This window comes from Anomalospiza imberbis, chromosome 18 (genome assembly GCF_031753505.1).
Source record: "Anomalospiza imberbis isolate Cuckoo-Finch-1a 21T00152 chromosome 18, ASM3175350v1, whole genome shotgun sequence".
In the NCBI taxonomy this organism is placed as follows: domain Eukaryota; kingdom Metazoa; phylum Chordata; class Aves; order Passeriformes; family Viduidae; genus Anomalospiza; species Anomalospiza imberbis.
The window spans coordinates 788,523-802,663 of NC_089698.1; the positions used below are offsets into that span (position 1 = coordinate 788,523).

Below are 14,141 nucleotides of genomic sequence, written 5' to 3' on the forward strand. Positions count from 1 at the left end.
AGAGCAGTGGGCTTGGGTTAGGGTGCACAGACATGGGTGTTTTAGGAAAGGTCAGCTTAGGACCTGCTCTGTTCCTTCTGCTGACTCAGGGCTTCATGGAATGCTTAGAATTCTTTTTTCCTCCCATCAGTAATGGCCTGGTAGCAGAACTGCAGCCTCTGCACAGCCCTAGGATCCCTGCAGAAAATTAAGAGGGGATTTTGCGGACGCAGGAGGCAGAATCTGATCAGCTTCTGATTGTCTGAAGAGAGTCTGAGGAACAGTGTAAGGCTGTTCCTGCCAGTCCTGGATGTCTCTGCCATGAGGAATCGGACAGCTGATGTGGGATTCCTGGCACCCTGCACTCCCTGTTACTCAGCCTTACTTTTCTTTTTGTTGGTTGCCAAACATAACCATGTTAAGAAACTGTGTTTAAGTCAAGATATTCTTGGCAAGTATTTCAGCTTTCTAATTTTGTGGGTTTTTTTTTTTTTGCTCGTGTGTTTGACTATGTTTTGTTCTTTACATCTTTGAGATCTTCATTGATTGCTTTCTCTGGATGCAGAGCTGTAAGTGAGGAGGGGCAGGGCAGAGATGGAGGCACACAGAGTGTTGCTGCTGTTGAAAGGCTCAGACATTTCAGTCTGTTGGACAGTCTCGGGGTCAGCTTGTGGGGACCCCAAGAGTGTAAAAGTCCTCCTTTCCCAGCCCGTGCAGCCAAAGAAGAAGTCTGGAATGCGTAGGGTTGGCTTCTCAAGGTTGTTTATTTTTCCTTATCTACAACATTCTTTCTCTGACCTGCTGAGGTCTGTCCAGAAAGGAAGCCATGGCATTCTGTCTGTCCTCTAGGATGGTGTTCACATTTTATACCAAAAACTCCATGTGCCACGTTTACAATAACGTGCCAATATCTGTCATCTATGTTGGACAGTGTGTCTGTGCCTTAAACCAACAGAAAAGTGTCACCATCACAGCAAGACATGGAGGGCAAGGAGAAGGAGAAGAAGGTCAGGACACGCCCAAATCCCTCCATCTTGACCCCATGAATTACATTCTAAGTACCCCAAAATTCTGCTTTTCCACCCTGTGTTAATCCAACTACCACACTACTCAAACCCTTGTGGCCTGTAATTCCTCATATAAACTTGGCAACCTTTCCCAAGGGCTAGAATTGAAGCCACAGGTGTTTTTGACTTTGTGCCAAGGTCTCTGAGCCCCCTGCCAGGGTCTGGAGCCAGCCAGGGCAGCCAGAGGGATGTGCTGGTCTCCCACAGGACACCACAGCTCTCGTCTCTCAGTCCTTTTGCTGTTGGAGTTCTTGAGTTGAAGTGGCTCTCTCCTATCCTGGTGCTTCTCCCATTGCATTCTCCTGTCATGGCTCATTAAACAACTGCCCAGGAGTGCAGGAGCAGAGGCTGGTGTGTGTCAGGAGCGTGAGCAGAGCTCTGTGCTTGCTGGAGCAGTGACACGTGGCAGCGATGGTGGCTCTCACCTGGCTGGTGCCTTCCCCCCAGTTCCCTGCAGCTGATGGACTGGGACAGCCCTCTGTGCCTACTGGTGCTCTGTGCCTGGGCTGTCACAATAATCTTCCTCTGCCACTCTTTCCCTATCCCCCAGTGGTTAGTGTGGCTGTCAGTTTGGTTTATTTATTGTTTGCTTTTTTTTCCTGGTTTTTCTCACCGTAAACTTTGTGGTGCCCATCACTGCTTTGCCCTTTCATGTGCAGGCTGACATGATTTTGTGAAACAGTGTCATATCCTTTTATCTAAATACTTTTCTCTGTAATTATTACTTTGCTGCCTTTTCAGGTGGGAGCTTGCCTTTGTTATATGATCTTTCTCTGATCACTTTTGTATCACTTGGTAATATAAAGGTATATGTGTTCCTCTGAGGCCCTTGTATTTAAATTATTTCTTTATCTGTCTGTCAATGTGAATAATAAAACACCTTCAGGATTGCTCATCTCTCTCCTAATAAATGATCAGGTATCATCTGCTCTAATATCAATGATTCATTTACAAAAATTTCTTCAAACTTTAGTAAAATGTGATATTCAAAGAAAATGCAGTGTCATCAGAGCTCAGTGCTGTTGTCAGAAAGACTTTATGTGCCTGTTGATCAGGCCGTGAAGGCAGCTGGAGTTGCTGGGTGCAGTCTGTGTCCCTGCACAGCCCTGAGCCGGGTCCCAGAGAAGGGCAGGAGGAGTGTGAGACCCCCGCTGCTCCTGGGGGCTGTGCCCAGCAGCTTCTGCCCCTGGGGTCGCTGCCTGCTCTCGCTGCACACATGCCCTGAGAAATCCTCTGGTGCTGAGATTACACGTCAGAATTGTCCTTTAGGGCAGCCCACAAGGAGTTCCTGATGGCCAGGCTTGTGGAAGTGATACCTTCATGTTGGCTTTGCTTCCAAAGCAGGACAATAAACCATCGGAGCGTGGCTCGTGCTAGGATTTAGATTGTTTCTGTGGTGCTGGCTCTTCTCTGGTGGAGCAAGAGCTCCCTTTGCAGAAAACCTTCTGGATGTCTGTAACAGTGGCTCAGATGTGCTTTGCTGGGCAGGCTGGGAAGTTTCCCCTTGCAAAGGCCTGTTTAAACACATCAATAACTGACTTGTCTTTCTGATCAGGCAGATCCTCATGGAGTTTAAGCATCTGGCTCGGAGTACTTCCTTCTTTGCCTGACTCAACACTGACAAATTCTTGGTTTTTCACTGCAGTTGTGATGCTTGATAGCTTTCACAAAAAGAATGGTTTGAAAATGTGCAGCCCTTTTGGAAGTGATGGTACAGGTGTACCTGTCTGCATCGTTGTGAAGTTCAATTTGCTTTATTCAGCATCTGCTGTTGTTAAGTGTATGTTTCACTCTTTAAAACATTCCAACTTGTTTAAACTTACCTTACAAGAAATGAGGAGTCATCTTTTCACCGAGAAGCTTTTCAGTGTGGCCTGCAGCCTTGATGTCCAAATCATCTTTCCCTGACTTTCTCAAAAGGTTTGCAGAGAGATGCAGAACTGGGATGAGAGTTGGAGTAACTGGAGGAAGAGGGAGAAGTTGGCAGGCTGGGAACAGCAATGCTCTTGGAGAAGAATGGCAATTTCCCAAGGATGAAACAATCACAGGGAATTTTATAAAGTGAAGCAGGCAGAGCAGTCTGAAATGCTAATGAGGAGAGGACTTAAAAAGAAATTGGCAATTTTGGGCCTCGAAGCCATTTTCCTTTTTAATTTGTTACAGATAAATGCATGACTCTTGGGTTGCAGGGTTCTATTTTTGCTTCCCTCTTTGTGACACATCGATTTGGCCTTATCACTGCTCTCTGGGTGCTTGCCCTTTAGAATGCTGCTGGTTACCAAAAGCAGGAGGCTTTTTTGGGAACTGATCTTTAATGGTGCCACAGCACAGGGAGGAAAGATAGGCTGGATTCTTTGATTTCTGATTATGCTGATTTTCCTCTTCCAAGCAAGCAGGTGAAGAATAATGTGAAATCAGTGCTCCAGTGGGAATAGTGGCAGTTACCTGATGGTGATCAATTGCTGTTTCAGCCTGGTGTTGCACAGCTGTGTAGGGAATAATGGGATCACTGGAGACTTTTAAATACAGTGATGCGTTCATAGGGAAAGGCTCCTTTGGAAAAACAGGTTCACCTGCAGGGTAGAAACACCCTTGGGCTGGGGGCAGGGGCTCACCCTCACCCTGTGTCTGTGCTGGGTGTGGGATGGCTCAGCTTCCTCTCACCTGCCTGTGACAGGAGTTCAACAGGAGGGTGTGCTGGTTCTTTTGTTTATGTATTGTGGGTTTGGGTTTTTTGAATTCTGTATGGCAAAGTAGTGGAAGTCTACAGGAAAATCAGACTGGTTTAGTCCTCAGTCTCCCCTTACATCTTGCCACTGTGGGATAAAGCTGCTGGAAATAAAGCAGAGGCAGCCTTGATCCAAAATTTAAAAGTGCAGTGCTGAGGAAGCTGAAGCTGCCACAAGGCTGGCAAAAGAAGGAAGATGGGGAATCATCCTTGGGAAGCTCCAGTTTGGTTTTTTCATGTTTAAGGGCTGTGGAGGATGCTGGAACCTGAGGAACAGGATAAGCAGCCTACAAACCCTTCAGGATGGAAATGATCCTACTCAGATCTTCATGTAGCGCAGTCTGAATCCTCTGTCTGTTGTAAGTGACTCAAAGGGGCAGAGCAGATCATCCCCCTGGTAAAAACTGGCTGAGCTACACCTGGGGAAGGGACTGACTGTTCATGGCTTGGCTTTAAATGCCTCCCTTTGGAGCATTAGCAGATTCAGCCACTTAACTAGGTTTCTCAATTTTTCAGAAGTGAGCATGAAGTTTCATTGGAACAGACATCTCCCACAACATTACTTTCCAGAGCTGAAAATATATCATGCTAGCAGATTTTTTTTTCTAGATACTTTTGCTGAAACGATTTCAATTCATAGCAAACCTAGAAGAGCAGAAGTGTTCAGAAGATTCAAGGAGAGCAGCTGAAATTAACCAAAAAGGTAGAATTTCTGGCCTTACTGAAAAGAACCACGTATCTCAATCCCCAAGATACAGCAACAAATTCCCTCTTTTGCATTACCAACCTGAGCCTGCAGCTGGGAAGGCAATTTCCCTAAGAAGTTGCTCCCTTCAATCTACAAGAAAAAGACAAGTTACTTTTTTTTTTTTTTTTAATAGCAGCATTATATAATTGATTGGAAGAGTTTTATATCTCGTGAATGCTGGATGATTGTGAACAGTTTAAAAATAAAGTAACTGTGAGGGCTGAAATCCCAAGGATCTGGCAGTATAGAAGGGAGTTAGTGGTCTGGCAGATTTCTTCAATTTTCTGAAGCCATGGTCAATAACTGCAGTAAAGCTGAGCCGTGAGGAGTGGTTTTGTCACTGACTGAAAGCTGCTGTTCCATGGCACTCGAGGAATCAAGGAGAGAGGTTTCCAGCCAGGGTACAGAGCGAGTCCCTTCATGAGGGAGGCAGTAGGACTGGAAGGTGAATGCAGCAGGTGCACACAGGTGCTGCTGAGGGACTTGTGCACCAGCTTTGGCTGTGCAGGAGCAAACGGAACGTGCTGCCTTTGCCTCAGATGCTTTCAAATTCACTGACCTACAAATTGCTTCTTCCATCGCTGGCGAGTGGTTCTTAAACTGTGTCAGCCAGGGGAAGGTTTACTACGAGAGAGGAAAGAAAACCATCCTATGGTAACATCTCAGGTGGCCATGGACTGAAATCCTCAGCAGACTTCACAGCAGGAGGGGTCAGCCAGTCGTTGTTGCAAGGGATTGAGGAATGATGCTCCTGGCATGAGCAGGGCATCAGCAGAGGTTTGGTTGGTTTCCTTCACGCTGCTGGGCATCATCATCTGAGAGCAGAGTGCTGGTTCCGTGCAGAGACCTTTCCAGACACAGTGGAACAGAAAGGGCAGACTGCAGTTCTTGAATCTGTTTATTTGTTGTCTTGATGCTGTTTTCCTTAAGAGCACTTTAGTTCCCCATCATTGTTCTGTTTGGCATACTTAAAGTGAGAGAGTCACCGTGTCACTCTTGTCTTAACTGTTCAGATGGGTTATTCCAGTGGAACTTTGATTATGGTGGTATAGATGGAATGTAATATTTAGGATAGATGATATAATTTAAGTCTTTAAAGCACCGCTTTTGTGGTGGTTCTCACTCAATAACAAACAAAATGGTAATCTTCTGCAATTCTGCCTTTGTAAAAACATGCATCATTTTTACAAAAATAGTCATGGTTGTAATTAAGGGTGCTGATAGTTGTTTTTGTTTTTAATTTCCTATCCTTCCGAATCCTTAATAAACTTTCACGGTCAAAATCCAGATGGTACAGTGGAGCTCAGTGTTGTTTTTGAGATTTTTTCTCTTTTTTTGTTTATGCTGATTATAACTCTCCCCAGATAAAAGTTTAAAATGGTTTGGATTTTTGGCCTTTGGCTGTTTGGAAGGTTGCAGTCAGCTTCCAGCACAAACCAGTTCAAATTCAGTGCACATTCACAGCTGGTGCTGGGGGAAGGGCACTTTGAGGGGGCCAGTTTGCCACTGCCCAGAAATGTAAAGCCACTGCACGTTATTCCAGCTGTGAGGTTGGTTCCTGTTTTCACAGGCAGTTCACCTCTTCTTTTATTTTCCCCATTTGTGTTGCTCTCGTGTTCTGAGGAGTCACTGATTCACAAAATCTGAGGAACATTGTCCTGTGGGGATGGGGAATGCAGAGGAAAGGTTTTTAATCCCTCAGATAATTAAGCACTAAAATAAATAATGAAAACGTTATGAGGCGAGACACCCTGTTAATTTTAATACAAAAATAATGTACTTTTCCCTGTGGAACACAAGGGAGGGAGCTGCAGTCAAAATAAGGGGAATAAAAAATTGAGTACTCGGAGTTTTTTCCTCTCCAAGTTGCTTCTTTGATGCCTTGCTGTGCTTTGCCAAGATGTTGGGAGGAGAATGAAATGAGTGTGGAATTCATAAATGGGGCATTAGATGGGGAAGGATGCTGTGGGCTGGGTGAGCTGAGGAGTAAAACAGAGCAGAGCTCCAGCCCTGCAGCTCACTACCAGCAAAGCCACTGGGGCTGGCAGAAATCGTTGCTGGAGGATTGTCCAGAAAAAGGTCTTGAGACACCTCCCTTGCTCTCAGTCAGTATCTAGAGAAAGAGTGGGAGCTGAATGCTCAAAAGACTAAGGCTAAAATGAAGGGTGCTGTTGTGTGTAAGGAAGCTCTGCAGTTTACTCTTTATTAAAAATGGTCTTTATACCAGATCTCAGATGAACTTGCCACCTCTGGGGGATCACAGGATTTTGGGTTTTCAGTGCTCTTGCAGTTGTTAGTCTCAGCTGTTGGTGTGTGCTGGGGCCATGTTCCTGGTCCTTCAGATAGACTTTATTTCCAGTTCTTTGGGGTTTGAATGGACATTAATTAAACTTTGTAATGTAAGGTTTTATTGCTGTTGTTTGTTGGAAGAGGAATTCCTCATTTTCAAGAGGTAGAGAAGGATTTTGTGGAGATCTGAAACTCTTGTGTAATCCTTTCTTCCTGGCCTCTTTCATTCTGGGATTGGTTCCTTCTGAGCGATGCCCACCTTTATTTAGGGTTAGTTTGTTCTGGTTTGTTGCTGTTTTTTAGGTGATTTTGTCGATTATCTTATTTTAAGAAGCCAGATAGTCTTGCTTTTGCATCTAGAAAGTCTTTTGCTCTTCTCTTAAACTTCAATTTGTTTTGTATTGTGTTAGGGCCTGGAGACCCTAACCAAAATCACAGCTTTGGCATTTTAGGTGCTGGTCCTACATAAATAGTAAGATAAGTTGTGTGTTTTTGGTCTACAGACAAATGGTAAGGGGGAAGAAACAGTAATACCCTTTATTTTTTGGACATAGAACAGCAGCACAGGAAAAGTGGCTTGTCTGAAGTTGGACAGAGTGGGCTGCAGCACCTAAATGGCAGACTGATGGTTAGGAGTAACAGTTTAGGCCACCACAGTATTCCTGAGCAAATAAACATTTAGGTCAGATGATGAACAAAAAAATAAAGACTACTAAAGCATTTGTTAATTAGAGCTTGAGAAACTGGGTTGTCTTTGGATGCTGTCTGTGGTAAGTCCCCTTTCTGAATAAGGGTAAGGATTTAGATTTGCTGTGTGGGGGGGAAAAAGGCAATTTGTTTCATAATTGGGGTAGAAGATGTGAGCACAAAGGTCAGCTGTTCAAACAGGAAAGGTGACACTGTATTTACACCTGTATTTTTAAAGTTTCTGTATTTGTTCTTTGGGACTGCCAGTTCCTAGAAAGGATGCAGAGCTTGCCTGCCTCAGGTAATTGCTGGCTGGCAGAGTTAAAACAGGTGCCCTGCAGTGGGAGAGGCTCAGAGCCATTGGAAATGTTCTTTGTGTGCAGTGATGTACAGCCTCCAGATAATGCAGCTGGATGAGGGGACAGTGGAGGGTTAGGCAACAACGAATCCTGATGGTGATTTACAGAAAAAACCCTTTCTTCATGGATGAAGTGAAATAGAAGGGACTGTAAATTGGATGCAAATACACCTCCTTTTGAAATCCTCACAGAGTGATGTAAAGGAGATGTTGTGTAAATGGCTTTTGTGCTAAATATTTTTAAAGTGAAATTCAGCCTTGTGCAGGAAACCATTTAGAGTCCATGTATTGCATGAGAGTGCTGAGAAGGTTGAAGTGAACTCTGGGCAGTCCATCTGCAGCATTTGATGTAAAATCATTGCCTTGGATTCCTGCACAGGTGGAGCTTGCTGTAATGATCAGATGTTTCAGATGTGCCGGTGCAGTGATCTGGGGTTGCAGGTGCTGACTGGGTCATTTTGTCTCTGATGATAAATGTTCATTGCAGTGGAGATGTGACCTTTGGCATGTGTCAGCCTCCACAAGCTACTTCTTTTGATCTGGCTGTCATGCAGCCATCATAAAGCATTGTTTTCCAAGCTGATGAGATAAATCATTGTCTGCCTAGGCCACCTCTGCATGGATTGATGAGGTTTATTGCCACTAATCCCAGCTGCAGCACTGTCCAGCCCCTCAGTAAAGCCAGCGAGGTTATATCACAGTCTGACATGAAGATCTGATCTTTTAAACTCTCCTTTCCTTCCAACAGTGACTGAGAGTCGTGGGATCCTGGAGAGTATACAGAGGTTTTCTTTGCTGCCCACTTACTTGCCGGTGACCTACCGTATCCACAATGCGGATGTTTCCTTCTTTCTTAAGGAAGCCAACCAGGATATTATGAGGAACTCCAGCTTGCAGTCCCGGGTGGAATCCTTTCTGATCTACAAATCCAAGAGTCCACCCGTGGTAAACGCCAGCTATGGACCTTTTTCCATTGAACAACCAGTGCCGCAGGACTTAATGCTGTCCTCAGATCCCTTTGGATCTACCAACAAGTTCACGTACAACTGGAAGCTTCAGGCCTACATCATGAGCACCAAGATCTACCTGAGCAAGCCCAGGGTGCAGGTGCTGTTCTACATCGTGGGCAGGGACTGGGACGAGTACAGCCCCGCGGAGCGGCTGCCCTGCCTGCGCGTGTTCGCCTTCCGCGAGACGCGCGAGGTGCGCGGCAGCTGCCGCCTCGGGGGGGACCTGGGGCTCTGCGTGGCGCAGCTGGAGCTGCTGCCCAGCTGGTTCAATCCCCCCACCGTGGTGGCTGGCCGGAAGAAACAGATGGAGAGGTCTGAAGGGAGCCCCGTGGAGCTCTACTACTCCATCCAAGCAGGAGATGAGAGAGGGGAGTGCGCCAAGGAGGATGTCAGGAAAAGCAACGGGATCCGCTCGGGGCGCAATGACATCGATGAGTCGGGACCTCCCCTGCAGAGGATTGGAAGTGTTTTCCTTTACCAGACACATGCTGCCCCTTCTTTAACTGAAATGAGATTGGATAATAATATTGTCATCCAGTACGCACCAAAGACTGTCAAGCAAGGAGACATTCTGACCTTCCTTGTATCTGTTGCTAAAAACTCGACAGAAGATCAGTTCACGCTGAGGTAAGGCTGATTTGTGTTTCTTTGGTACCTTTTTGTTTTTCTGCTCTTGGAAGTCACTTTCTCTGTGTAAATGGCCTAACAGTCCAGCAATTGCTGCTCTCCATTTCTCATGTTGTTCAGTCTGATATTGTGTGAATTGTCTGAGATGTGATCTCATGGAGTGAGAGAGGCCCTGTCCTGAAGTTGTCCTTTGAGGAATGCTTGCAAAAATTGAAATGGTAGAGCTGGGACATATCTATGTACTAAGAGGAGATAACATCTAAATTCTTGAGAGCTAGAGTTTGCAGTTCTCCTAATCTCTCACTGGACTCATGTTGAGATTAACGAAGCTTAAATCCGCAGAGTTATTTACAGAAAATGAGCAAGAATTGGGCTTTTAAGTAGGATTCACATGCTTCAGCATCTCTCCCCAGCTTGTCGTGAGCTCAGTTCTGTATTGCAGGATGTTTGAGGTTCCTAAGTATTACTGATCTACCGAAACAATTTCTGAAAGTGAGAAACTGCCCGAGGGGGTGGTGGCTGGTGTTTGGATGTGACATCACGTGCCACGTCGGTTCACCTCACTCTGTCCAAGCACTGAGCTGTTCCAGACCAGCAAGGACTGGGCTGGGGCACGGAGCAGGTGTGTGTGCCTGCAAGAGGCACTGTCCATCTGTCTCTTCTTTCCAAGCTTGCCCCTGTAAGCGAGGGTTGTGGGGCTGATGTGTGGGAAGTCCATCTCTGCAGAGATTATTCCATTTTTTATCTCTTACCAATGGCTTGTGCCACCTCTTCCTGAGCTGAAGGTAAATGTCACACTCTGGCTTCTGGGGGTGAGACTGATTTGTCTCAGGTTGTTGTGCTGGAAATGGTGGGTGTTGCCAAAGCTCCCAGAATGTTCCTCTAAACCAGCAGGTGCATCATAGGAGGGAGCAGTGAACTCCCCACTTGTACAAATGCCACAGACTGGGAGCTGCATTCATAAACAGCTGTGCTGAGCCCCTGAGATGCTTTGGAGCTGCCACCTAAGAAATCACAGCCTGCTGTGGTTTGAGACAAAACTCCTGTCTCTGGTGGTTGTACATCTCCCATTCCAGGGCTGAAAATGGGGCCAGGCTGCAAATGGAACATTCATGAACTTGCATGTCTGCCTTGGCCTGGAGCAAGGAGCAGCTCAGATTTGGCACCACTGGCCTCAGTAGTAAGAGCTCAACCCGGCAATGTTTTTACCCCCTCCCTTTCCCCCAGGGAGATTTGTGGGGGATTTCTGGGGAAAATGGTTTTCCCCAAAATTGGGACATTTTCCCTTTGCCAGGTGTGTGATGTATAAACTGAATAACCAGAGCACTTGGTTGCTGACTCAAGGGCAATTATTTCTTTTTCATCTGGTGGAGGACAAACACCTCTCCTCACCATATCAGTTCCTCATCTTCTGAGTCAATCTAAGATTTGCTTCCTGAGGATTGATTTCAAGCCAGACAATCCAAGTTCCTCACAGCAAGTGTTCAGGGATGTCTTTGTCTTTATTCTCTGTACTAAAGACTTAAGAGGAAATCCTTAGTCATCAGCAGACATTGCAACTTCTGCTACATTGGAAAATAGGTTTAAATATAAACATTAAAAACAATTAATTAAGGTAAAAAATGCTTATTGTTTTGCTCTGTAGATGTAGAGTCTTAAGAGATCTCACTTCAAAGCATCTCTACTTTCATGAGCTGTAATCCATTAAAAGTGGAGCTGGTTGCAACCATGATAATTGTTACATACGGGTTTATAAAATTTTCAAAAACATTGTTTTGTTTAAATTAGGATGAAAATGCAGCACCTGAACTTTTAAAGGAATGCTTCTAAAATGAATTTTCTGGAACAAAAAGGAAAAGATGTGTTTGAATTGTAGCTTTTTATTTGGAGATCTAAAGTAGCATAAAACAAAAAATCACCTAAAAATAGGCAGCGAATATCAGTTCAAAATGAAAAGTGTGGCGTTCTTGTCTTAAAAACAGCACTTTGGTGTTACCTTCTAAAAACAGACTTTTGTAACAACTTGCTGTTGCTTTCTTGAGTTTTGATTCCTCTTGACCTGCTTTTCTGGGAGTACCTGGCTTTCAGTCTGTACGCTGCTGCAGAGTCAGAGTAGGTATAATATTGTTTAATTGTGCTTCTGGGGAGCCATTCCAAACTTGGATCTGGTCCCAGTGTCTCTATGGGGTTTTTGGTTGGGCTTTTTTGGTCAGAATTGTGATTTCTGTGTTCATCCCTCCATGCCATGGTCTCCATCTATCAGGTCTCTTCTCACTGTGATCTTCTCTCTGACAGAGGAAAAGGTCTCCTTCCCCCCCCTCCCCCAGTGTAACTCTTTTATGAGAAAAATTAATTTTTATTTTGAACCAGTCTGTTACTTTTCCAAGTTCTGCCTTGAGTGGCAGCAAGATTTAGAACTATATTAATGAAGTGAGGCCAAGGGCTGCTGGCAAAATGCTTTTACCATTGCTTTTGCTCCAGTGGACTGGAAACTGTGGCTTGAACAGATGGAAAATATAGGATATAGAGGTCAAAAATGTAGAAACAGACATGCAAAACAGCCAAAAGTAAAAAATTACTCATCACCACTGAGTATCTTATGTTTTAGAACTATTGTGCCTAGAGTAAAACTATCCCCTTTCTAATAGGAATTGTCTTCAAGGGGAGCCTTCTAGAAACTTCTGAATACTAAAAGATTTGGGGAAGGTACCCTTGGTTTTTATCTTGTGCTGTTCTGCACAAGGGAAGATTTAGAGGCGTGAATGTGGAACTGATGGACTGTTTTTAATTTTGGGAAAGAGTTGGACCATAAGAGCCAAGGCCTAGGTTTTGTTATTTAATGAGCTAGGGAAATTAAAAATATTTGTCTTGACTTTGTATGAGTGTGAGAGATAGAGGAAAGGAAGGAGATAAAATATAGATGATGGGTAAATATGGAATATTGCTGTAGCTTGAAAGCTTCAACTGGGCCTTAGGAAACTGAGGGATTTCTCCGCTTCATTTAACACTTGCTTCCCCGTTTTCACCTTCTTTTCCTGTGCCGCTGGCCAGGGAAGGCTGAAGGCTCTTCTTCCTTCCCATCATGGGTGCTGAAAGTTTCCTGATGTTCACAGAAAATATTCCAGTCTGTCTTGTTTTGCTGCTTTTCTGCAGTTTCATGGTGCAAGTATTGGAAACTGAAGTGAGATCTTTATTTGAAATGTTTTTGCTGAGAAAGGAAAACATGAAGTATAATTTCATGTCAGTCCTTCCAAATGCTTTCAGCAATTAAAGCCTCAAAGCTCTGGTGTTACACAATTCCAATTTGTGTTTGCAGCAAGCCCCAGTTCCTGCTGGAATTAACTCTGCTGTTACAGGCATGGCAATCAAAGTGTGCAGGGATGCCAGAGTCTCCCAAAGTTAGGAACAGGACTTTGCTGAATCCACACTGTAAATACAGTTCTTTGTTTATTAGCTTTTTTGTTTTGCTGGGCCTGATAAACATAACCTTCTGTTTTGTTTTAAAGTCAACAGGATTGATACTTTCTGCTTGCAGCCTTTTAAATTTGTTTTCCTATTTCTGGAGATGAATCAGCAAAGAAATTAGAGAGCTAGAATTGCCTTAAGCTACTGCCTGTTAGGCCTGGATACATTCGTGAGTGGAAAAAAGCAGCAGCTTTTTTTCTTTTTACACTTATTCCATTTCTAATTATACTTCATGAATCCTGTGTGAGGGAACAATTGAAGGCTGAAATAGAGACTTGTAAACCTCCAGTACCTGGAGAAAAGTAAGGGTTTTTTATAAACTATCAATGCTTTATCTGCATTTGTAAACCCAAACTGGGGGTTGGACATCTGTGGGTACCAGTTTGATAAACTATTGGGAAGCTTTGTGGCTTCCCTCTGGTATTTTTAATGATGATAATTGTGGGAATACAGGGACTGGTGTGGAATTGTGGTGGTGAATAAGCAGTGCTTATTGATAATTGGGAAGACTTCCCCCAAAAGGCCCAAAGAGTTTACGTCACATGAACTTCTTATTCTGTTTTATCTAACAATCAATCGACAATAATCCAGCAAACATGAAAAGGGCTGCATAAATACATGAGGGGAGCAGAGTCCAGATCATTAGCACTCAATTTATACAGCAAGAAAACTTGAACAAGGCTGGCATTTTATCAAATTGCTTGTGTGTTCTTCTAGTGCTGGGCTAAATCAAATCTTATTCTTCGTGCTGAGCTGAATCATATTTAAATAGCAGAAACAAGCAGTGATCAGGAAGGTTACCAGCCACATAAAACTCTGATAAGATGAGCTTTTCTCTAGGCCTCAGATTATGTGGCTATTTCGTGGTACCCCAGCCCTGAACTGGTACCTCCTCTGCCAGATTGAAAAGAATCCTATTGAACATTTTTTACTCCTCCTTCCATAGCTTTGGTTCTGTCAGTTAAAACATCCTCTTCCACATTCTGGTTTAAAGAGCTTCTAAAGTCTTCTCATAACTGAATTTTTTCCCTCTCTTCTAACTGTGAGAGAAAAGGAATTTTAAAAAGCCCCAACAAAACTTAATGATTTCTTCTTTTGAAATATAAGCTCTGCATTTCAGCTTTTTCACTGCTCAGTCCTGATTTAAAAATAAGATTGAGGTAGGCAGGAGTTAGACACAGCA

General features: G+C 44.1%; 1 protein-coding gene across 3 annotated transcripts in view; it reads left to right on the plus strand.

Annotated features, from left to right (window-relative positions):
- LOC137484487 (transmembrane protein 132D-like) overlaps positions 1-14,141 on the plus strand; it is a 202,348-nt gene that overhangs the window by 33,983 nt on the left and 154,224 nt on the right. For 2 of the 3 annotated variants that reach the window (XM_068208329.1, XM_068208331.1), the window contains exon 2: positions 8,605-9,493. The exons of the other annotated variant lie outside the window; for it this stretch is intronic. In XM_068208329.1, the coding sequence (XP_068064430.1) occupies positions 8,605-9,493 (889 nt within the window). The remainder of the gene's footprint in view (positions 1-8,604; positions 9,494-14,141) is intronic. 3 annotated transcript variants of the gene reach the window in all.